The sequence below is a fragment of the Pelophylax lessonae genome, assembly GCF_965119305.1.
Source record: "Pelophylax lessonae genome assembly, chromosome: 2".
In the NCBI taxonomy this organism is placed as follows: domain Eukaryota; kingdom Metazoa; phylum Chordata; class Amphibia; order Anura; family Ranidae; genus Pelophylax; species Pelophylax lessonae.
Genome location: NC_138769.1, coordinates 697,137,523 through 697,163,866, shown reverse-complemented (window position 1 = coordinate 697,163,866; position 26,344 = coordinate 697,137,523). Strand labels below are relative to the sequence as shown.

Sequence of the window (26,344 nt, the reverse complement as noted above, 5' to 3'; positions counted from 1 at the left end):
ACTGACGGGGTGACATGTGACGATGATTGATGGGGTGACAAGTGACGATCACTGATGGGGTGACAGGTGACGATGACTGATGGGGTGACAGGTGACGGTGATTGATGGGGTGACAGGTGACGGGCGATGGTCACTGATGGGTGACAGGTAACGGTGCACGGCGGTACTGATGGCAGTCTCTGGTGACCGGTGAACTTTAGGCTACATTCACATGTGAGCGTAGCGAACATGGGCAGAATCACTGCGATTCTGCCCGTGATCCAGAAATCATTGCAAATCGCGGGACACCTGTGCGTTGCCTGTGATTTGCAATAGCACCCCAAACGCTGTGCGATGTTGCAGCGATTTCCGCCTGCCGAATCGAGGTAACATCAAGCAAACAACGCATGACGCCCCAAAGAAACTCTTGTACCTTTTTTGGGCGTCATGCGATGTTTGTGCGATGTTACCGTGATTCGGCAGGCGGAAATGGCGGCAACATCGCACAGCGTTTGGGGTGCTATTGCAAATCACGGGCAGCGCACAGGCGTCCCGCAATTTGCAATGATTTCCGGATCGCGGGCAGAATCGCGGTGATTCTGCCTGCGATCGCTACTCTCACATGTGAACGTTATGGGTGTCAATTTCTGGGCACTGATGAGGTGACTGTTGGGTGACAGGGGACATTGGGGGGGGCTGAGGACTGTGTGTGGGGGACCTTTATTTGTGTGCTTTTTACTTTTTACAGGGGTACAGAGCAGTAACTCACTATTTCTAGCTCTTCTCCCCTCATACTGGAAACTGTATGAGGAGAGAAGAGCTAGTAACACTGAGTTACTGCTCTTTGTTTACATTTTCTGATCGGCTGTGAATGGATTCACAGCCGATCACATAGTAAACAGTCACTGTCAGTGACTGTTTACTACCGCCGGTGACAGCTGTGTTCCTACGGAACACAGTGCCACCGACATGACCGCGCTGCGCGCTCTTGATCGCGCATGCGCGGTCATCTCCCGGGCGCCTCCATTGTGATCGGCTGTGTCATTGGAACACAGCCGATCACGTGGGAAACAGCCATGCCTATTGACTGTTTCCCCCCTGCCGGTGATCGGCTGTGTCCCGGGGACACGCCGACACCGGCAATGCACGGCGGCGCGCCCGCGATCGCGCGCCTGCCCTGCTTGAATGGGCGGACGTCATATGACGGCCGCCCAGGATAATAGCCGCACCGTCCCACCGTCATATGACGGCGGGCGGGCGGTAAGTGGTTAAAGCATCTCCTATGGAAAATATAGGGTACCAAAGTTTGTCACCGTTTTACGGGTACACACAAATTTAAGGCGTGACGTGCTGGGTATCTATTTACTTGGCGCAACCTCATCTCTTTTTTGTTTACCAAATAAATTGGGTAGTTTATTGCATGTATGAAATTTTGCATTTCATAAACTGTTGTGTTAATATTTTCTTGCATATAAAATTTGATCTACCACTATTTTATTCTCTAGGGTGTCTACTTTCAGAAAATATATAATATTTTGGGGGGTTTTACATAAATTTTAGGCCTAAAACGATTTGTTAAACATGCGTGCACTAGCCAATTATCAGCTGCTACAGTAAAAACCGGCTGACTTTTGGCCCGTGTGTAGAGCTGCTTGTCCAACAGAAGTTGATCTCACGACCAGCTTCTGTCCAACGGGCATGCTGGAAAACTAGCAGCAGAATGGCATCCGATCAGGTTTCTCAGCCAATGGCTGCGAGCGCTGATGGGTGTGTTCTGGCTGGGGGGCGGTCCCTCTGTTAGAACACAATAGCACAGCGGGGAGATCGCTATACCAACATTGCATAGTTACTACAGAGACCTCAGTTTTTTTTTTTCGTTCAACAAAAAATAAACATGTGTACCAGGCTTTACTTTGTGTCTTTTATATCTATCTGGAGTTCTTAAACAAGCAGCCTGCAAAAAAAAAAAAAAAGACTCATCATACATCTCTGGTGGGTGTCCCCCATGGGATAAAAGATGCTTGCAGGTGATCTAGTTTACAACAATATATTATGGTGCTCTACTAGTGTAGACAGGACTGCTGGTATATAATAAGACAACTGTTGGGGATGAGACTGATTATGAAAAGGTCCAAAACAGTTATCAATGAGAGCCTAATGAAGGAGCACGCATGCGCCGAACGCACGCTCCTCCTGCTTTTTCAGCTGAAGAGACAAGAACTCACTGCTCAAGGTGGTGTAATTGCCTGATGACTCACACAGGTGCATTCCCCGGCTCGCCTCTGTGGAAACTTGATAAAGGAAAAGGAATTGGCAGCACTCCAGGTTGAGTCAAAATCCAGATTTATTGACTGAACATCCAAATATGACAATCGTGACAAGGTAGACGCGTTTCACACACTGACTGTGTGCTTAATCATTAAGCACACAGTCAGTGTGTGAAACGCGTCTACCTTGTCACGATTGTCATATTTGGATGTCCAGTCAATAAATCTGGATTTTGACTCAACCTGGAGTGCTGCCAATTCCTTTTGCTTTTTCAGCTGTCTGATGTGACGTCACCCGCGCCTCTGCACAGACCTGGGCGCCGTGGAAACACCATCGCTTGCTTGAAGACGCTGACAGCCATCAGCGCATCGTCACAGCCACTTCCATCATCCGTCACCAGTCCAAAGAGATACTGCAGACAACCTGTTCATACTTACTATGCTGGCTTATCCTTTATCCTTGTGAGTGAATTACCTTTTTAAACCCTCATTAAACTGTACAAGCTACATTTAGTAGACGCTGCTTTCTGCTTTCTCTAGGTGATCTAGCCTGCCAGACTCCACCTATATGTGAAATAGCACTTTTGATTGTATAGACTGTTTATAGAGTATTTCTAGGAATTTATTTCCTCTATACTGCTGCCTGCTGTCGGAAATATTTAGAATTCATGACAGCATCACTCTGCAGTCTCCTCTCTCTTCTGCAGAGTTTCCATTGATATTAGCTGGGGAATAAAGTTATTTTTATATTTGTCTTTTCTCTTAGCACAGCGCAGCTTTAATACTTAACAATTATCTCCCCAGAGCTCCGAGCCTCCCCTGTTCCTTCTCCTCGCTGCAAGTCTGTTAGTTCAGGAGCATTTAAATCCAGCCGACGGCGGAGGAGTGAGACTCAGCCTGAGACTTGTATTTTTACTCCAGCAGATGAGAGACTGTAACTGAGGCACCATACAGAGGAAATTATATAGCTTTAGATTGTATAGATTTTTAGATTATATTTATATATATATTTTTATTATTATTAAAAAAAAAAATATATATATATATATATATATATACAGTATCTCACAAAAGTGAGTACACCCCTCACATTTTTGTAAATATTTTATTATATCTTTTCATGTAACAACACTGAAGAAATGACACTTTGCTACAATGTAAAGTAGTGAGTGTACAGCTTGTATAAGACCCCATTCAGACTAGCGCGACTTGTCAGCCTGACAAGTCGCGCTCGGTCGCTCGCCATTGATTAGCCCAGGACCCGTTCTAATAGGAGCGACACAAGTCGCTCCGACTTAGAAAAAGGGTCCTGTACTACTTTGGGGCGACCTGGGAGCGACTTGCATAGACTTCCATTATGTGAAGTCCCTGCAAGTGCACCGCGACTTCACAAGTCGCCCCTCGAAGTCGGATCGCGCCAGTCTGAATGGGCTGTAACAGTGTAAATTTGCTGTCCCCTCAAAATAACTCAACACACAGCCATCAATGTCTAAACAACAAAGCAACAAAAGTGAGTACACCCTTAATTTGAAATGTCCAAATTGCCCCAAAGTGTCAATATCTTGTGTGGCCACCATTATTTTCCAGCACTGCCCTAACCCTCTTGGGCATGGAGTTCACCAGAGCTTCACAGGTTACCACTGGAGTCCTCTTCCACTTACGGACATCACAGAGCTGGTGGATGTTAGAGACCTTGCGCTCCTCCACCTTCCGTTTGAGGATGCCCCACAGATGCTCAATAGGGTTTAGGTCTGGAGACATGCTTGGCCAGTCCATCACCTTTACTTTCAGCTTCTTTAGCAAGGCAGTGGTCGTCTTGGAGGTGTGTTTGGGTTTGTTATTTTGAATGGACAGCAAATTTACACTGTTCTACAAATTGAGGGGATATATTAGGTGGATATATTGTGGTGAAAAAAAAAAATGGGTATCGCAGTTTGTTGTGTATGGACCAATGTCCACAGCCAAAAGCTTATACAATGTGCACCCCAGAACTGGACCATGGTGCAATGGAAGAGGGTGGCCTGGTCTGATGAATTACTGATGAGTTTTCTTTTACATCATATCGATGACCGGGTGCGTGTGCGTCACTTACCTGGGGAAGAGATTGCACCAGGATATGGTATAAGAAGGAAAGTCGGCAGAGGCAATGTAAAGCTTTTGGCAATGTTCTGCTGGGAAACCTTGGGTCCTGCCATTCACGTGGTTGTTACTTCGGTGTCCATGCCTCAATGGGTCAGGGCTGTTTTAGCAAAAGGGGGCCATACATAATTTTAGGTGGGTGGTCATAACTTTTTTGCTGATCGGTGTGTGTATGTGTATATATATATACTGTATATATATATATATATATATATAATCTTTCAATTATGTAGATTAAAATAGCTTTACTGAATGTGGTCAGTTATAAATAAAAAAAACAATATGATGGATGCAGGCAGGCAGAAGAGTCTCCTATGAGTGAGCTGCAGAAGAAAGGTAGATGTTAGCCCAATCACCAAAATGTAATCTAATCTTTACATGTTAATGTCATTACCAATCCAATTTTCAATATTTTAAATTCTGCAGTTTTCAACAAAACAGGGATAGGCAACCTCTCCACTACAAATCCCATCATGCCTCTGCCTCTGGGAGTCCTGAGGTTGCCTACCCCTTTATTAAAGAGGAAGTAAACCCTCCTCTGCAAGTTGTACCTATAGGTAAGCCTATGATAAGACTTACCTATAGGTACTGTAAATATCTCCTAAACATGTACCATTTAGGAGATATTTACCTTACATGCAGCCAGTGACATCATTGGCGCATGCGCTCTGAAGGAACGGCCGCTGGTGCCGTTCCTTCAGAGCCCCGTGCCGTGACTATCGGCTCCTGCGCGCGTGCGCGGGAGTGACGTTCCTGCGGCTCCGGCCAATCAGATGGCCGGATGCCGCGATCCCGGAAGACTGGCGACTGGACATGTCGCCCGTCATAGAGGTAAGCAGGCGGCACGGCGGGGGCTCGTTCTAAGGTAAGTATTTCATAATGAGCTAGTATGCGATGCATACTAGCTCATTATGTGTTTCTCTTTCAGGGTGAAGAAAAAAAAATATGTGGGTTTACAACCTCTTTAAAATAGTGATCCTGCTTTAGAGATCCTTGCTCAGGCAATTCCTGTAATGGGGGGGGGGGGGACAATGCCCTGTCCCCGTCTCCAAAATGTACCACTGCATTGTCACCCTGCCACATTAGGGTTGATTTACTAAAACTGGAAAGTTCAAAATCTGGAGTAGCTCTGCATGGTAGTCAATCAGTTTCTAAGTTCAGCTTGAGCATTTAAGCTTTGACAATAAAACATGGAAACTGATTGGCTACCACGCATGCACAGCATTCACCAGATTTTGCACTCTCCAGTTTTAGTAAATCAACCCCAAAGTGCTCGTTTCTCCTTGGATGGTAAAGGGCTCTTTCACACTGGCAGCCAAAGAATCAGTAAAAAACAGGTGGCTGAGCTGCAATTTTAACACCCTCTGGCCACCCACCAGAATTCTAACATTACGGTCTGACAGGACAATGAATATGTAGTGGCAGTTTTAACGCTTCCTTTGGGATCAGTAATCCCACAATGTAAAATTGTAATTCTACAATTTAGAAAAAGTAAAAAAAAAAAAAAAAAAAGGCAGTAGTAGCACCTCCTGACTGCCATTGGTATGCCACCCTCTGAAAAGTGATCAACTGCTGATTGCTTTTCAGAGAACAGTAAGCATTACTGCCTGTCTGAAAAGCCCTTACCAGAAAGAGAAGCCTCAGATGCACTTGTCATTGGTCAGCATGGTCACATAGCTCTGCTGATCAATGAGCAGTCGCCATTGTGAGCATGTTGATGGATAATCACTCCGAGGCTGTGTAATTTTGGTGTATGGACCACTACACCAGCAGCGCGGGGCACCGCAGCAACTATATGCAGCAGGGTGCGGAAAGGTAGCCAGGATACCTGGAGCAAGTTCACCTTTTTATTTTTCATGAAAAGATGTGCATACCCATTAAAGTTACTGAATGATCCACTGTAAAGCGAAAATTTACCCATGACAATGTGATAAAAAATAATATTCTTTAGAAAGGAACATACATTCCACATTATTAATTATGCTTCCAAAATTAGTGTGTGCTGTAAATTGCCTCCAGCATTGCTCCTGTTTCTTCTTGCTGAAGGCTGCCATTTTGCTAAAAGAGCCCCTGAACAGTAGTAAATCATAAGGCTAAACTAAACTCGGCGGTTTAAAAAAAAAAAGTTACATTCCTGGAATGCCTTGATTGCTAACTTTTACATTTGCTTGTGTCCTCAACCAAACTGTTAGTTGCAGATTAAACAGAAGCAGCTTCCTTGGCTGTAAAGGATAGGAGGGTTTAATTAGGCTTTAACCACTTTACCACCGCAGGATTTTCCTGCTTTACTACCAGGCCACTTTTTGCAACTTGGCACTGCGCGAATTTAACTGAAAATTGCGCGGTCATGCAACACCGTACCCAAACAAAATTTACATCCTTTTTTTCCCACAAACAGAGATTCCTTTTGGTAGTATTTGATCATATCTGCGCTTTTCATTTTTTGCGATATTAATAAAAAAAGAGCAAAAATTTTGCAGAAAAATTGACATTTTCTACTTTGACTGTTAACAAATATCCAATATATTAAATTGTTGTCATATATTTAGGCCAAAATGTATTTAGCTACATGTCTTTGACAAAAAAATTCTCAATGAGCGTATTTTTAACCACTTTAAGACCGGAAGATTTTACCCCATTCCTAACCAGGCTATATTTTGCGATTCGGCACTGCGTTACTTTAACGGGCAAATGTGCGGTTGTGCGACGATGTACCCAAAATAAATTTATGTCCTTTTTTCCCCACAAATAGAGCTTTCTTTTGGTGGTATTTGATCACCTGTGCAGTTTTTAATTTTTGAAAAAAAGAGCGACAATTTTGAAGAAAAAAAAAATATTTTTTACATTCTGATATATAACATTCCCAAAAAAAATTAAAAAATCTAATTTTTTTAACATTTTAGGCCAATTTGTTTTCTGCTACATATTTTTGGTAAAGAAAATCACAATAAGCGTATTTTGATTGGTTTGCGCAAGTTATCGCGTTTACTAACTACGGGAAAGATTTATCATTTTTTTTTTTTTTTTTTTTACTAGTAATGGCGGCGATCTGCAATTTTTTTTGCGGGACTGCGACATTGCGGCAGACAGATCGGACCCCTGACTGACATTTTTGACACTTTTGGGGTACCAGTGACATTACTACAGTAATCAGTGCTATAAATATGCACTGTTACTGTAATAATGACACTGGCAGGGAAGGGGTTAACTTTATTGGTGATCAAGGGGTTAAATGTATGCCTCATGCTTACTGACGTGTGTGGGGGGAGGGGATTGTGTGACACAGACACAGATCGCAGGTTCAGCTATGCTGAATCCTGTCTGTCACATAGGAGATCCGCCCGCTTTGTTTACACAAGTGGGCGGATTTCCTCACTCAATCCCCGGCTCTCCTCCCATGGCCCGACTCCCGCTGTGTCTGAATACAGCGGGAGCGAGCCTCCGGCGCGCGCCGCCGAGAGGGGGTGGGATCCAGCGTCGTAGGTCTACGTCGCTGGACGATAATGAGCCACTTTGATGCAGTACCAGCTCAGTGAGCGGTCGGCAAGTGGTTAAGACTGTCAGCAGATTGGCCTCTCTAAGCTCAGCAGTGCCTAAAAATAGAGAGCAACTGAACATGTGCATAGAAGGGTAAGACAGTGTATTACTGTCTTATAAAACACAGTAGAGCAACACTAGCAGACAACATGACTCCGTAAATGATCACGGACTGTGGAAAATGTTGCATTTCATTTGGAAATCAAGGTCCCATAGTCTGGAAGAAGGGGGGAGAGGCACAGAACATAAGTTACATGAGGTCAAGGTTTCCACAGTCGGTGATGATTTGGGGAGCCATGTCATCTGCTGGTGTAGGCCCACTGTGTTTTATCAAGTCCAAAGTCAGTGCAGCCCTCTACCAGGAAATTCTACAGCACTTCATGCTTCCCTCTGCTGACCAGCTTTATGGAGATGCTGATTTCATTTTCCAGCAGGACTTGGCACCTACCCACACTGCCAAAAGTACCAATACCTGGTTTAATGATCATGGTATCGCTGTGCTTGATTGGCTGGCAAACTCGCCTGACCTAAACCCCATAGAGAATCTGTAGGGTATTGTCAAGAGGAAAAAGAGAGACACCAGACCCAACAATGTACACAAACTGAAGGCCGCTATCAAAGCAACCTGGGCTTCCATAACACCTTGGCAGTGCCACAGGCTAATCGCCCCTAATAACACGCTGTATTGATGCAGTAATTCATGCGAAAGGAGCCCCGACCAATTATTGGAGTGCATACTATACTGTACATGGATATACTTTTCAGTAAGCCAACATTTCTGTATTAAAAATCCTTTTTTTTAATTGGTCCTATCTAATATTCTAATTTTCTGAGATACTGAATTTTGGGTTTTCACTAGCTGTAAGCCTGTAATCGAAATTAAGGCTCCATTCACATATAGGCGTCTCAGATCGTGGGCAGAATTGCCGCAATTCAGCCCGCTATCCTGAACCATTGCAAGTCGAGGGACGCCTGTGCGATTCCTGTGACTTGCAATGGCACCCAAACGCGGCGCGATTTAGCCGTGATTGTCGCCCAACAAATTGCGGTAAAATCATGCAAACAGAATCACGGGATGCCTGACACCCAAAAGAAGTCCTTGTACTATTTTTGGGCGACAGGCATCTGTTTGCGCGATTATACCGGGATTCGTCGGACGACAATCGCGGCAAAATCGTGCCGCATTTGGGGTGCCATTGCAAGTCACAGGAATCGCATGGGCGTTCCGCGACTTGCAATGGTTCGGGAACGCGGGCAGAATCGCGGCAATTCTGTCCGCGATCCGAGATGCCTATATGTGAATGGAGCCTAAAAGAAAGAAACACTTGAAATATATCACTCTGTGTGGAACACATCCATATAAAATATATGAGTTTCGCTTTTTAAATTGAATTACTTTTTGATGATATTCTAATTTTATGAGATTCACCTGTATTTTACCTGAAATTAACCACTTGCCCACTGCTCACTGTGCTGCTACTGCGGCACAGTGGCTCGTTACCGTCTGGCGACGTAGACCTACGTCACCAGACATTCCCCTCTCTTGGTGTGGAAATCCGCCGCTTGTGTAAACAAAGCGGGCGGATCTCCTAAGTGACAGGCAGGGTCAGATTGCAGGGTTCAGCATAGCTGAACATGCGATCTGTCCTTGTGTCACTCAGTCCCCTCCCCCCACACACGTTAGCAAGCACCAGGCATACATTAACCCCTCCCTCTCCAATAAAAATTAACCCCTTCCCTGCCAGTGTCATTTTTACAGTAACAGTGCATATATATAGCACTGATTACTGTAGTAATGTCACTGGCACCCCCAAAAGTGTAAAAAATGTCAGTCAAGGGTCCGATCTGTCCGCCGCAATGTCGCAGTCCCGCAAAAAAAAATCGCAGATCGCCGCCATTACTCGTTAAAAAAAAACACCAAAAATGACAGAAATCTTTCCCTTAGTAAACGCAATAAATTTTGCGCAAACCAATCAAAATACGCTTATTGCGATTTTTTTACCAAAAATATGTAGCAGAAAACTAATTGGCCAAAAATGTTAAAAAATTTTGATTTTTACATTTTTTGGGGGGGGGGGGGGGGGAATTTCATATAAAAAAATGTGAAAAATATTGTTATTTTTTCAAAATTGTCGCTCTTTTTTTGTTTATAGCGCAAAAAGTAAAAATCGCACAGGTGATCAAATACCACCAAAAGAAAGCTCTATTTGTGGGGAAAAAAGGACGTCAATTTAATTTGGGTACAGCGTCGCACGACCGCGCAATTGTCCGTTAAATTAGCAAAGTGCCGAATCGCAAAATATGGCCTGGTCAGGAATGGGGTAAAATCTTCCGGTCTTAAAGCGGTTAAAAATATGCTCATTGAGAATTTTTTTGTCAAAGACATGTAGCTAAATACATTTTGGCCTAAATATATGACAAAAATTGAATATATTGGATATTTTTTTAACTGTCAAAGTAGAAAAATATTATTTTTTCAAAATTGTCGCATTTTTTTATTAATATTGCAAAAAATAAAAATCGCAGAGATGATCAAATACCACCAAAAGAAAGCTCTGTTTGTGGGAAAAAAAGGACGTAAAGTTTGTTTGGGTACGGCGTTGCATGACCACGTAATTGTCAGTTAAAGTCGCACAGTGCCGAATCGCAAAAAGTGGCCCAGACGTAAGACAGCAAAATCCTCCGGTGGTAAAGTGGTTAAAGAGAAAAACTGCAAACATTGCCACAAAAATGCAGCGTCCATGACCACCTTGATTGTATATTTCCAGTGATGACCTTGAAGTGGAAATGTCTGTGCCGGGGTCACACAGGGAGCTCAGGCACGCATCTCCACGTGGAAAGAAAAGCACATCTCTGTAAACGTTTCTTTTTATTCTTCAATTTTTGCTTTTCAGAGATCAGCCAAGAAATATTGCATCTGGACAAACAGATTACAGTGGCAAAGACAGAGAGGGATTATTGGCAAGAATATAAGAATGTGGGGAGCCCAGAGCATGCCAAGCAGATTCATCTCCTGCAAGAGGAAATCAAGCATATGTCACAGAACTTCACAGAGATAAATGGTCAGTCCCAGATGAGTTCAAGTACAAAAATGTTTAAAAATCGCCTCTCCTGTTACCCGCACCACTGATTGCTCCAGCGGTAATAAGGAGAAGAATCTTCTGAATCTGACACTTCCAGAAGTGTCAGGCTCCTGGCCCCAAGTGCTCTGAGGTTCCTTCCGCCAGCCCCTGCGTCACAACTGTATCTGGTAGAGTGGTGGTTCTCAACCAACAAGTTGCAGCCGCCATCCTCCTGGGCCTCTAGCCAGCTGCAGATTCCCTAACCTCCCACAGCACCTATCAGCTCCCATACTGCCACCCCCTCATAGTGGCCTACTTTGCCCCTTAACCTCCCACACTTCCCTCATGCCCCCCTGAGAGTCCTTAGCCCCTACAGTTTACCAGGCCCTGGTCTCAACATGGTTGAGAACCAATGTTGTAGAGGATGGTGGAAGAAACCTCAGCGCAGTGGGGGGGGGACATAAATCTGACACTCCTAGAAGTGTCGGATTCAGAAAATTCTTCCATGGGTGTCTTCTCCTCAATGCAGTAGAGGTGAGTATGAAAACGTATCTCTAGGCAAATATCTTTTTTTTAGTTTTGGACTGTTTTCTATGTCCCCACTGAGGAGATTCACCCCTCGATTTGTACTGGTGACCATTTTCACCGAAGCATAAAATTCCCAGAACAAGAGGTAGGTGGAAATCTTATATTGGGGACACTTGGTTAAGGGACAACTGTCCAAGAAGGTAATTTTCCTCACTTTGGGAGATTTCTACTAACTTTGTGTTGTGTCTGGGACAGGAAGTGAAGAGAAGTTTCCCCAATCACATGCAGACAACAAAAAAAAAAAAATAACCTGGTAGTGGCTCTCATCCTTCCTGATGGTATCCAAAATGAAAAAAAAAAGTTTTGGCTATACAAATTAGTCATAAATTTAGGACTAATTAAGGTTAAGTGAATTACATTGATTATCTCATTACAATGGTATCTGAAAGTTGGTAGGATATACTGTATAAGGCAGCAAGTAAACAATTTGTACCTGATGCTGATGAGTTGAAAGCAAAAGAAATAAAAATGTGCATCCCAGTTTGTGGTGCATGGGGCTACATAGCCGCAGACCAGTCAAGTTGCCATTCTGACCCGTGTCCACACTGAAATACGCCTACAAAGGGCACGTAAGTATCAGAACTGGATCAAGTCACCATGGAAGAAGGTGTCCTTGTCTAATGAATCATGCACTTACTTGGCAAAGAAATGGCGCAGGATGTAGTATGGGAAGAAGGCAAGCTGGCAGAGGCAGTGTGATTCTTTGAGCAATGTTCTGCTGGGAGACCCTGGGTCCTGCTATTAATGTAGATGCTACTTCAACACGTACCACCTACCTAAACATTGTTGGTGACCAAGTACATCCCTTCATGGAAACAATATTCTCTGATGGCAGTGGCTTCTTTCAGCAGGATAATGCGCCCCGTCACACTGCAAAAATGTTTCAGTAATGGTTTGAGGAACACAACAACGAGTTTGAGTTGTTGACTTGGCTTCCAGATTCTGCAGATCTCAATCCAATTGAGCATCTTTGGGATGTGCTGGAAAAACAAGTGTGATCCATGGTGGCCTCACCTCGAAATTTACAGGACTTAAAGGATCTGCTACTGTCAGCTTGGTGCCAGAAACCACAACATACCTTCAGATGTCCAGTAGCTTCTATGCCTCAATGGGTCAGAGCTGTTTGGTGACAAAAAGGGGACCTACTCAATATTATGTGGGTGGTAATAAAGTTATGGCTGATCGGTGTACTTTAAACATCTTCTTTGTAGGAGCCATGTTTTTTAAAGTTTTTATTCTAACACTATCCTCGCTCAAGCAACTCAAAGAGCACTGATGCATGGCAGCCAATAATTACTAATCAGATCATTACATTCATCAGACATGTATTCTGGTTGGCAGGGCTTTTTCTTAGAAAATGTGTGTGAGAGAGAACAGCAAAGTGGTGTGCGCCGCTTCAAATGGTAGGTGTTGCCGAGGCTCAAAACTGCATATTGCACAGGGTGCAAGGTCCAGGAGTAATGCAGAGTGCAGGCCCCAGGAGCGCGAATTTTATAGGGCATAGTGCTCATGAATGCATATCATATAGGGCAGTGGTCCTCAACTCCGGTCCTCAGGGCTCACTAACAGGCCAGATTTTAAATATTACCTTGGGGAGATGCAGACTAGAGTACTGCAATCACTGAGCAGCAAATGATATCACCTGGGATGTATTTCAGTTATCTTGCAAATCTGGCCTGTTAGTGGGCCCTGTAGGCCAGGGTTGAGGACCACAGATATAAGGCACAGAGCACAGGAGTGAATATCGCATAATGTGCAGGGCTCAGTAGTACATATCACATGGGCACAGAGCTCAATAGTACTGGGTGAAGGAGGGTATATCACACAGGGCGCAGGAGTGCATATCACATAAGGTGCAGGGCTCAAGAGGGAATATCACACAGGGCACAGGAGTGCATATCACATAGGGCGCAGGGTTCAGGAGTGCATACCACACAAGACGCAGGAGTGCATATCACATAGGGCGCAGGAGTGCATATCACATAGGGCGCAGGGCTCAGGAGTGCATATTACACAGGGCGCAGGACTCAGAAATGCAATCGCGCAGGGCGCAGGAGTGGGTAACACCTAGGCCAGTGTACAACCAAAAATGACATGGAGGGAATCAAGCTATATATATTTTTTATTTCTTTCTATGCATTTAAAACCCCTTGTTAAATGTTTCTGTTTTCTTCTCTTATTCATCCAGAGCATTTCAGAAAAAACCTGCAGGTGACGAAAGAAAAGATAGACCAGGAGACCGAGAGGAAGATGGGTTTGACAAGAGAGATGGCCACATTGGTATACATGGCATTTCATTATAGTTGTTACTTCAGGCATAATCAAAGCCCCTAAGAGGGCACCAAAGTGAGAGAACTTGCCTACACCCCCTGGCTTCACACGCATTCCTGGTGGCCAATGTGGCAGCCCATCATAGTGGTAGATTTAAACAAAATAGGAGGGCAAAGGCAGGCTCCAACACTACCTGGAAATGTCAAAACTTTGTCTGTATAGAATGGCCTGACATTGGGCCATAGCAAAACTATATTATAGCTACTGCAGGTATGTTCATGCAATTTATATCTGCTTGCAGCTTTTTTATTTCTAAAGTGATAAATCACTTGAATGTGAATCGGTCACCAGACTAATCAAATCTCTGTATGGACTTTTGCACTAAGTTTTGTCTGTATGTGTGTAAACATTTATACTGAAGGCCCCTTTCACACACGCAGACAGATCGGGTCCACCTGTCAGTCTTTTAGGCGGACCTGATCGGAACATCAATTGCCCTCTATGGAGCGGCGGATGTCAACAGACATGTGTCTGTTGACACCCACCGACATCTGATCCAATCCTATTCAGCAAAAACAGACAGATGGGGGATCCATTCCCCATCCATCTGGTGGATCAGACTGCCCATAGAGGACAGCATGCTGTGTCTGTGACAGCTCTGCATAAGCAGAGTGGACATGGACAAGCCATCTGCCTGCTCAGCGGGAATCAGTGGACAGATTCCCAGCTGAGTAGACGGACTCCTGGCTGAGTCCGCCCCATTTTTCAGCGTTTAAGAGATCTACAGATAGAGACAGTTATATGCAAATCTTTTTTCAAATAAAGTCTGGCCCTGTCACTTCCAGCCTCTTGTGGCTCCTTATTGGTCCTTTAATGTGAAGCATGACATCAACTAATAATAGGAAAGCGGGTGGGGGTTAGAGTCAATCTTGGCCATTTCTGGAAAGTCAGGACATGCATATGGGAGTATAGAGTTTGAAACAGGTGAAAAAAGAAAAAAATGAAGGCGCTGGACTAAAAATTGGCTGTCTCATCAATTTCATATACAAATTGACGATAACTCTTACCAGCTTGACCTCGACCACTTGGAAAACACAATATGGGGATGATCCTACTGCATGGGATCCTCCCAACTTCAGAAGAAATAGAGAGCCAACCGATCAGCTCAAAAGTCCATATACACTATATTGTCAAAACGCCTGCATTTACACGCTAATGAACTTTAATGGCATCCCAGTCTTAATCCTTAGGGTTTAATATTGAGTTGGCCCACCCTTTTCAGCTATAACAGGTTCAGCTCTTTTGGGAAGGCTGTACACAAAGCTTAGGAGTGTGTCTATGGGAATGTTTGACCATTTTTCCAGAAGCGCATTTGGGAGGTCAGGCACTTATGTTGGGTGAGAAGGCTCGCAGTCTGCTCTAATTCATCCCAAAGGTGTTCTATTGGGTTAAAGTCAGGACTCTATGCAGGCCAGTTAAGTTCCTCCACCCCAAACTCGCTCTGTATGGACCTTGCTTTGTGCACTGGTCCAAATAATTTGATGGAGGGGGGATTATGGTGTGGGGTTGTCTTTCAGGGTTGGGCTTAGCCCCTTAGTTCCAGTGAAGGGAACTCTTAAGGCGTCGGTATACCAAGACATTTTGGACAATTTCATGCTCCTAACTTTGTGGAAACAGTTTGGGGATGGCCCCCTCCTGTTCCAACATGAGCACCAGTGCAGAAAGAAAGGATTAAGACTGGGATGCCATTAAAGTTCCTGTGCGTGTAAGGCAGACATCCCAATACTTTTGACAATGAAGTTTATCTTTATTCTCGACAGTACAATAACAACCAGTAGAAATGCAGTAACTGCTTTCTGGGGTCAAAGAATCACCTCTTCATCAGGGCTTGGGCTAAGGTTGCTGGAGTTTGTGTATGGATTGTGGTAAAATCTCCTGAAGTAGAATGTCAGTTAAAAACTCCTCTTAAAAATGCTCCCTCCCCTCTCCTAACTCCTATTCTGACTAACCTTTGTAGGAAAAATCTGTATACTTACCTATTTTCAGGGTCCCACTGGTCCAATCACATCATCTTGCTCCCCTCTGTCAGCCGGCAATGGCTGACCACAGGGGAGATCACGTATACTCTTAGCAACTTTGCCTGCATTAATACATTTTATAAAGGAAAAGGAATTGGCAGCACTCCAGGTTGAGTCAAAATCCAGATTTATTGACTGGACATCCAAATATGACAATCGTGACAAGGTAGACGCATTTCACACACTGACTGTGTGCTTAATCATTAGGTAATGATTAAGCACACAGTCAGTGTGTGAAACGCGTCTACCTTGTCACGATTGTCATATTTGGATGTCCAGTCAATAAATCTGGTTTTGACTCAACCTGGAGTGCTGCCAATTCCTTTTCCTTTATCAAGTTTCCACGGAGGCGAGCCGGGGCATGCACCGGTGTGAGTCATCAGGCAATTACACCACCTTGAGCAGTGAGTTCTTGTCTCTTCAATTAATACATTTTAGCCATAAAAGTATGTTGGGCAGAGAACAGAAGATAAAAGTGAACATTTATTTTTTAATACTTTCCTAGGACGCAGTGAAGCATATTGACCTGGAAAGCCAGAAAGAAATCAAAGAGAATGAGTGGATGAAGAGAGAGGTAACTAGGGCCTTGCTGTATGAAATTATATGTTTCCAGAATGGTCTAAATAGATTGGTTTTTCTCACCTTTTTTTAATTGTGGCATCCTTTACCAATATGCAAAATCTTAAGTCACCCCAGTCTAAAATGTAAAAAATGAAAATGTCAATGGGAAACCAGAGCCTGAGACAATGCCATGATGAAATTAACTTCAAATAAGAAGCTCTTTTCACATCAGTGTTCCCCCCAGTAATATCAGAGTTCCCCAATCACATATGAAGTCTCCCTTCCCACCAGAGGCCCCCACATCAGATCAGAAGCCCTCTACTTTCCCTCAGAGTTCCCCCTATACATCAAAGCCTGTCCAGTACATGAGAGTCCCCCATCACATTAGAGTCCTCTCATCATAGACACCCCATTACCTTTCCCATCAGAACCTTACCTTATAGGGTTACTCCACTTTGGTGGAGAAAAATAATAGCAAATAAAGAAAAAATATAGCATATACAAATGCAACACAAATCATATTGTAATTAAAAGTAATTAAAATGACCTTTCCTTTTCAATCAGTCATTTTCTGAAAATGCAATGCAATATGGCCACCTGGAGGTGTTGTGTACACAGAATGTATACTGACCACACCCCAGAAACATAATTTCCTGCTGGTGTGATTGGCTAACTGATTTTCCCAGAAGTCTGCCTAAGATACAAATCAGATTTCAGGCATCCCCTGCAACAAAAATGTAATTTTTGGTGGGATACTCCCAATAGGAACACGCCTAAAGGGATGCAGACCCACCAGCTTTCCTCATTAGTGCTCTGCAGCTGCAAAGCAGATTGATAATTATGAAACCACTCCCATAAGACCCACTCAACACAGGGGCACAGATAAACAAACAGTGATTTCTTCAGAATAACAAAAGGTAGGAATCGGCAACAAAGGCTGTTATAATCCTTGCCTACAGTAGCTGGAGGCATTGCAAGTCTGGGCAGTGATGGACTTTTGTCCTCTCCTCTACCTGCATGCCGCCTTACCTACAGTGGGTACGGAAAGTATTCAGACCCCCTTAAATTTTTCACTCTTTAATCAATCTGTGGTAGAAAAAGACTACCAAAAAAGATGGATGGGGGCTCGAGGTGTCCGAGCCTTCATCCAGAAAATACATGGAAGGCCATGAATGAGCATAGAAAGGAGAGAGATGTAGAGAAGGGGAAGAACAAAGGCTGGGTAAAAAAGGGAGAGAAAAGGAAATGGAGAGGAAGGAAAATGGAGGGGGAGAGAAGGGGGACAGGAGGAGAACAAGGAAGGAATAAAGAAAAAGAGGAAAAAGAAAGAAAGAGAAGAACAAAGAGGCAAGAATAGAAAGATGAGAAAAAAGAAGAAAAAAAAAAAGGGGAGCAGAACAAAGATCCAAGAAAAAATGATGAGGGCTGGTGGGATTTTAATGGTACCGTAGAAAAAATCATAGAAGAGGTGATAAAATCAAGTATTTTATTTATACATCATTAAAAACCAGGTAGGGGAAGACATTTGTAAATGTATAAAAACATATCAACGAGTACATACAATACAGTAACAAAGGTATAGACAATAGGCGATGATAAATATATAGCTCATCCGATGTGCAGGACCTCGGAGAATTAACCCAACATGTTTCGCAGCCTATTTGGGGCTGCTTCTTCAGGGGTCTGTAACATGCTATATAAGAAGAGAGTCTTAATAGACCTATGTAGAAACAAAACAGGTAATAAACAAACAAACAAGATACAACTTAATGGTTAAACATGCACATGCGGCTCCTGTGTATACAATGCACAGCCCATCACCACAAATCGTCACCCGGCAGTGCACCAAGGAGGAAGAGAGCCCGGGATCCCCACAATACGTCTTACCCACGGATGTGGAGGAGAGATAAGACAAGGATAGTCAAATGGCGTATGTGTTGTGAACCAAACGAGGCACCCAGAGGGATACCAATAGGGTTCGAAAAGTAAAAAAAAAAAAGGGGACTTTTTCACTCTTTGTTATATTGCAGCCATTTGCTAAAATCATTTAAGTTCATTCTTCTTCCTCATGAATGTACACACAGCTCCCCATATTGACGGAAAAACACAGAATTGTTGACATTGTTGCAGATTTATTAAAAAAGAAAAACTGAAATATCACATGGTCCTATGTATTCAGACCCTTTGCTGTGACACTCATATATTTAACTCAGGTGCTTTCCATTTCTTCTGATCATCCTTGAGATGGTTCTACACCTTCATTTGAGTCCAGCTGTGTTTGATTATACTGATTGGACTTGATTAGGAAAGCCACACACCTGTCTATATAAGACCTTCCAGATCACAATGCATGTCAGAGCAAATGAGAATCATGAGGTCAAAGGAACTGCCTGAAGAGCTCAGAGACAGAATTGTGGCAAGGCACAGATCTGGCCAAGGTTACAAAAAGATTTCTGCTGCACTTAAGGTTCCTAAGAGCACAGTGGCCTCCATAATCCTCAAATGGAAGACATTTGGGACGACCAGAACCCTTCCTAGAGCTGGCCGTCCGACCAAACTGAGCTATCGGGGGAGAAGAGCCTTGGTGAGAGAGGTAAAGAAGAACCCAAAGATCACTGTGGCTGAGCTCCAGAGATGCAGTCAGGAGATGGGAGAAAGTTGTAGAAAGTCAACCATCACTGCAGCCCTCCACCAGTCGGGGCTTTATTGCAGAGTGGCCCGACGGAAGCCTCTCCTCAGTGTAAGACACATGAAAGCCCGCATGGAGTTTGCTAAAAAACACCTGAAGGACTCCAAGATGGTGAGAAATAAGATTCTCTGGTCCGATGAGACCAAAATAGAACTTTTTGGCCTTAATTCTAAGCGGGATGTTTGGAGAAAACCAGGCACTGCTCATCACCTGTCCAATACAGTCCCAACAGTGAAGCATGTTGGTGGCAGCATCATGCTGTGGGGGTGTTTTTCAGCTGCAGGGACAAGATGAATGCGGCCAAGTGCAGGGATATCCTGGACAAAAACCTTCTCCAGAGTGCTCTGGACCTCAGACTGGGCCGAAGGTTTACCTTCCAACAAGACAATGACCCTAAGCACACAGCTAAAATAACGAAGGAGTGGCTTCACCACAACTCCGTGACTGTTCTTGAATGGCCCAGCCAGAGCCCTGACTTAAACCCAATTGAGCATCTCTGGAGAGACCTAAAAATGGCTGTCCACCAACGTTTACCATCCAACCTGACAGAACTGGAGAGGATCTGCAAGGAGGAATGGCAGAGGATCCCCAAATCCAGGTGTGAAAGACTTGTTGCATCTTTCCCAAAAAGACTCCTGGCTGTATTAAATCAAAAGGGGGCTTCTACTAAATACTGAGCAAAGGGTCTGAATACTTAGGACCATGTGATATTTCAGTTTTTCTTTTTTAATAAATCTGCAACAATGTCAACAATTATGTGTTTTTCTGTCAGTATGGGGTGCTATGTGTACATTCATGAGGAAGAAGAATGAACTTAAATGATTTTAGCAAATGGCTGCAATAGAACAAAGAGTGAAAAATTTAAGGGGGTCTGAATACTTTCCGTACCCACTGTAGATCAGTGCCATTAGAGACATATTGGTTTGTTATGGTGCTGGTGGTCAGCCCGCCTGCACCATGACACATGATGCTGATTCAGGGCAAACAGCATCCTATATTCACGGCACCATGGGGGAGCCCAAACACCGCCACTGTTGAAAAATGCTGATATAGTTCATTGGTGCCCAGTCTATGACTTGTAACACATGAGCCTTCAACCCCTCTTTAAACACAGGAGCTCAGTGTCTGATATTTTAATGAATTATATTATTTGTTTATATGAACAGGAAGACACCAAGCCAAGCAGTTAACTAATATATATGTATATGATAGTGTAGCACCCTCCTTGGTAGGTGCTAGAGAGAGAGTATAGTTTTTGGCTCTGTCTGCCTATCAGAGGAGCAGCAGGAGTAATGCCCGGTGGACCAGAAGGAAGGATCTGAACTCAGAGGTCCAGGAGAACTGAATGGAGGGGTTGAGATACCGGAGACCCTAGAAAAACAGTATCGTGAGTACAAGGGATCGTGTCTAGGGGCATGACCTGAGAGGGGGCCATCCCGGAGTAGTATAGTCAGAGGACAGGTGTCAGCTGGTGGAGTGAAAGGGGGTGCTAAGCGAGTACCCTGACGATAATTATCCAATCAAGTCATCTATTCAGAGACTTATTTCTAAAGTTCATCTAGTGGCAGGATGAACCAGCAGCCTGGCTGCATCTACAGACAGGAGTCCTCCTCTTTTGTGAATAGTTGAATTCTGGAGTATCCCACTCTTCCCTTCTCCTATCCCGAACTTAAATAAAACTACAAAAACAATTACATCCCCTAGGCTGTTCATTAACTGAGCCAGAGAGTAAACAGAGTGCTACATTTGGGGGCTCGTCTGGGATTCACCTCTGGGTTACCGCAAAAGAAAATCTTGCAAAATAACGTCATGCTTTTTCAAGAAATGTGCTGAAGTGTCAGTGAAGAGTGATTTTGGCTCTATAGGGACCAGGGAGAGTGGGATGGAAGGTCAAGTTCACAATGATGGTTGCCAATGGCAACGGATGGACTTTTGTCAAGGAAAAAATCTGTTCTTACAAGAAAGGTGCAGGAGAATTGATGAAAAGGAGATGCACCATATTGTGCAAAAAGGGATCGGTGTGTCGGGGGTCGTGTGTGTACATGCACTATTAAGAAAAATGTTGACCGTGCAATTCCTGACAGCGGTACAGTTTTCCTGAAAAGTGTGGAGAGTGATATTTGTGCATATACTGCAAATAAAAATGTTGACCGTGCAATTCATGACAGCAGGACTGTTTCCCAAAACAGTATAGGAAGTTATGTCTGTACATGTGCTGTAAAGAAAAATGTTCGCCGTGCAATTCATGACAGCGGAACAATTTTCCAAAGCAGCAAGGGAGATCAGTTGGCTTGGCAAGATGGAAGTGCAACTGAGGCCCAGGTACAGACAGTAATGGCGGATGCATGTGGATTGGGGAACACAATCTGCTGTACAGTGATCTTCATACTGGCTGAACAGTGTTGGAGCAGCAGTGAAGAGGTTACTGTACTGCGCGGTAAAGCACGCGCTGAAGAGATCTGCCTAACAGGAGGAGCCACTGCCAGAGAGACAGCTAATTTGGAGTTGTGGGTGGAGTCGCCGCCCACCAGCTGCCAATCCGAAAGGGGAAGGGAGCCAAGACATCACTTCCACCTTTGGGTGTAGCTGAGAGAGAGACACATGTGTGGAGGAGGAAGATGGCGAGTGCCGGAGTTAGCCGGAGCACAGAGATTATCCCACGTGTTGGCGGAGTACCTGAATGGTTGGAAGAGTCACCGGAATCAGTCCGTGGGACACCTGAGTGCGGTTGGTGCCCAGGGGAGGACTGGCGATGTGCAGCGGAAAGGACAAGGAGCACTTGGGACTGGTATGTGTTCGGTGCTTGAATGTGTCCATGCAGCTGCAGGCCTGGAGTCCATGCGGACACTGTGGTGACAGGCTGTGAAGAGTGACTGTCAGCCCAGAAAGCTGTGTGTGATGTGGGAGACGGGAGTCAATCGGGAAGTGCTGATGCCCATGAGGATCCCTGTAGGCAGAGGAAGGGCGGAGCTGTGAGCGCTGCTGGAGCCGGGGCCAGGAATGCAGACTTACACTGCCGTATGCTGGATCAGGTAGACACACCTCGGAGGTGAAGTGCACCCAGGTGTTTCAGGCCGAGTCGCGGCTGGAAGAAGGGCTCTGCACAGGCAGAATGAATTCCAACCAAGACAGAGGGGAATCAACGGGCCCCCGGAAAGAGGGCCTCCAGTGTGACGAGTGAAGAGGAGGCTGGGGCCCTCTGTAGGGTCTCCATTGTAGGGTCCCCCAGCTTTCAACATCAGTATGGATCCTTGGAGTAAGGGATAGATGTTTGGAAGTCGGAGGAGGAAACAGTGGGACTGGGGAATGGATGAGAGGAGTAGTTCAGCCAGTCCTAGCTTGCCTGATGAGGAGACGAGGGATTCAGTGGTACGCATGACATGCGCCATGAATTTCTGCTAATCTCATCAGGAGAGAAGAAGCCCTATATTCCGCACCTGGGAGAGGAAACAGGCAGACCCTCCCCAGGTTCTCAAGATGCCAACGCGTCATTCAGAGGAAGGTGGCCCTAGAGGATGGGTACGATTACCCCTATGCTCCTTGGGAGATAATGCTGGAGATTGAGGCCAAGAGGGAAGAATGGTGCAAAAATGCCATTTGGGAGGTTCCTGTACATTCCTAGACTGTATCGGAACAAGGAGAGGCCTGATATATGGGACACCTTTTTTGTTCTGTAAAAATAAATTGGAACTTGGGACGAGCTGTTTACATAGACTGCGTGGAGGTCTGCCCCCAAAACTAATCTGGCCAGTTTTGGTCTGTCCATGTCAAGGACCCTGAGGAGAAAACCGTCCGAATCCCTCATCCAGACTATTACTGCTGAAGATGCAGGATTTCACCTTTACAGGGTTTCAGTGTTAAGGCTGGCTAGCCTAAGAATTTCTTGAAGAAGAAGAAGGGCTAGAGAGCCCGAAGTTACAGTTAAAGTTAAAATTCAAGGTTCAAGCTGTTGCTATTAGGGCCAAAGCCCTGTTCCCAATAATCCTTTTCCTCTTATCCTTGCAAAAGGGATCGAGAAATCAACTAAACTGCTACCACTGGGTAGTATCACCAAGAGAGGGCTGACCCTCTAACTTTGAAAGAGACTCTTTGTTCAAAAGACTTCAGTAGTTGTGCAGATCTATTCTTCAGCTGCTACAGGATGTTATTCGTACTGAACAATTTTTGGAGATCCTTTGGGCCATTGGGCCAGGATCATTCACTACCTCAAATTTAAAGGGGACACTCTACAAAGAGACTTGGGCCATCAGGCCATGGGAGGAAGTACAGAGGAAGAGGATCCTTTCACAAAGATACTTTACCTAAAGGACACTTTGTGAAGATTCTGTCGGACCAGTAGGAAGGAACTTTATGTAAGTTACTACCTCAGGAGAACAGGTAGTGGCTTAGAGTATCTTCGGAGAAGGGGATGTCAGGATGAGTGGGACCCCTTGGAGAGACCTGTAATACTCAAAGGTTGGACAAGCTTGCTCAGGCTCCAGCAAAATAGAAGACATGTTGCCTCGGTGCTACAGGAGGAGAGGACACTGTCAGCATCAGTCGGGTGGACTACGCATGTCTTCACTCTGAACTTGTGAGTTTGACTGTGATAGGTGGAGAGTCAGTGGCCTAGTGCTGGAAGAGGGACTGTGCCTATCATTAAGTCACCAAGAATGGTGTGTAAAGTCTAGATAGATAGATAGCTTGGTAGGGTTCCATTCTTAGCTGACCCAGGAGTAACAGTCGAACGCCGAGCCAAGTGTGTTGGAAGTGACTTCTACATGAATGTATAGTTGAAAAGTACGTAGTGAGAAGGTCGCCTCCAAGGAGAGGACAATCTCACTGGTTCAAATAATCATGCTTAATACATGCTTAATTCACATTTCCTTTGCAGGCTTGCTCTGGATTTCCGGGTCTGGCTAGGCCCTTCATCATTTGTGCAATGTCAATATTGTATTTAGTTAGTCAAACAGGATGCTATTCTTACCTGTACAGACAAATTTTTGTTTGGGGGGGTGCATTGATTTAAATGCACCTATTGTGTGTAGATAACCTTGTGAATATTTGTACAGCAGAGATGTATATATTTTTTCCACGTTATTTATTATGTCTATTGACTGGGTACATTTGTTATTTCCCTTTTCCCCCCTTTCCAGGTTACTGGGATACTCCATTGGAAATTTTGAGAAATAATTTTTGTAGGAGGCGGCTGCCCCAGAGCCAGTGAGGACATGACTCGGTTTGCCAGGGGTTGAGTGTAGCATCCTCCTAGGTAGGTGCTAGAGAGAGAGTATAGTTTTTGGCTCTGTCTGCCTATCAGAGGAGCAGAAGGCAAATTCTATATAGCTTTCTGCTTAACAGAGAGCAGGATCTGTGAGTTAGATCTGCTCATGGTGCTCAGTGTGTGATTCATCTGGTCTAGGGAGTGTTTCACACTGGCCCAATAGGGAGGCATATTGGACAGTGGAGGAAACCAGGCCAATGGGTACACAGATTTTGATACAGCCTCAGTGATTGGCACAGACTGGTTGTCTTGGTGCATTCTGGAGTGTGGTATAAAACCCAGGAGCAAATGTGCTCGGGGTCTTTGGCTGGTGAGCAGAGTCCCAGAAGGAGGGTTTCGGCTGCCTCCTCCTCTCTAGCAGTTGGTGTGTGGTCACAGGTTGTCAGCCTGGTGAACCAGAAGGAAGGAGTTGAACCTAGAGGTCCAGGAGTACTGACTGGAGGGGTTGAGACACTGGAGACCCTAGAAAAACAGTATTGTTAGTACAAGAGATCATGTCTAGGGGCCTGACCTGAGAGGGGGCCACCCCGGAATAGTAGAGTCAGAGGATGGGTGTCAGCTGTTGGAGTGAAAAGGGGTGCTAGGTGTGTACCCTGAAGATAGTTATCCAAACAAGTCATCTATTCAGAGACTTAAGCCTAAAGTTCATCTAGTGGCAGGATGAACCAGCAGCCTGGCTGCATCTACAGACAGGAGTCCTCATCTTTTGTGAATAGTTCAATTCTGGAGTATCCCACTCTTCCCTTCTCCTATCCCTAATTTAAATAAAACCACAAAAACAACTACATCCCCTACACTGTACATTGACTGAGCCAGAGAGTAAAAATGGATTTTTGTAAAATCTTACCGTAAAATCCTTTTCTCTTAAGCTCATTGACAGACGTAGTCCTCGTTCATTACTAACAACTCGGGTTATACTGCCCTCTACAGGAGTAGGACTAGACAGGAAAGAAAACATTCTGGCCACACCTTAGGGGCAGTCCCAGAGGGTATATCCTCTCTCTCTCTGCTACAGCAAATCAGTTATGTCACAAAGCAGTGTTTAGAAAATTTAACCCAACCCAAAAACAGAGGGGCGGGTACTACGTCTGTCAATGAGCTTAAGAGAAAAGGATTTTACGGTAAGATTTTACAAAAATCCATTTTTCTCTGTCGCTCATTGGCAGACGTAGTCCTCGTTGATTACTAACAACTCGGGACGTCCCAAAGCAGTACCACAAATGAGGGGTGGGAAAATGGAAATCAAAATCCAATCTAGAAGGCCCAACCGGTGCCAACTAGAAGTTCTAAAGGCTCATCAATCAAAGATGAGACTCAACAGAAATTCCAACGGAAAAAAACCCTCGAGGTAGACCACCGGTCTCCTCAAATTGCGGCCTGCAAAACCTTGCGGCCAAATGAGGCATCCGCCGATGCCATCACATCAATTTTATAAAATTTTGTAAAGGTATGTACCGACGACCAGGTGGCCGCCTTACACACCTGGACCACTGACGCCTGATGGCGGTAGGCCCAGGAAGTACTGAGCGCTCGAGTGGAGTGCGCCTTAACAGGGAACGGAGGATTCCGACCCTTAATAGAATAAGCCTGTACCACCGTCTGTCTAATCCATTTGAAGATAGTCGCGGCAGATGCAGGCAACCCCTTTCTGGGGCCATCCGTTATCACAAAAAGTGAATCAGTTTTACGGAACGATTCCGTAGCCTTCAGGTATACCCTGATTGCCCGAACCACATCCAAGGAATGCAACGCATGTTCCCGATGATGATTGGGCTGAGGACACAAGGAAGGTAGCACAATATCTTCGTTCAGATGAAAGTCTGAAACCACCTTTGGAAGAAAGGATGGCTTTGGATGAAGAACTACCTTATCCCTATGAACCACTAAATATGGGGACTGGCATGATAATG

The 26,344-nt window shown here is 44.6% G+C and overlaps 1 protein-coding gene across 1 annotated transcript in view; it reads left to right on the top strand.

The window, feature by feature from the left end:
• The window catches only part of CCDC83 (coiled-coil domain containing 83), a 65,611-nt gene that overhangs the window by 16,554 nt on the left and 22,713 nt on the right, over window positions 1–26,344 (top strand). The window contains exons 4-6 of the mRNA XM_082247130.1: window positions 10,817–10,984; window positions 13,761–13,852; window positions 16,427–16,495. Coding sequence (XP_082103256.1) covers window positions 10,817–10,984; window positions 13,761–13,852; window positions 16,427–16,495 — 329 coding nt within the window. The remainder of the gene's footprint in view (window positions 1–10,816; window positions 10,985–13,760; window positions 13,853–16,426; window positions 16,496–26,344) is intronic.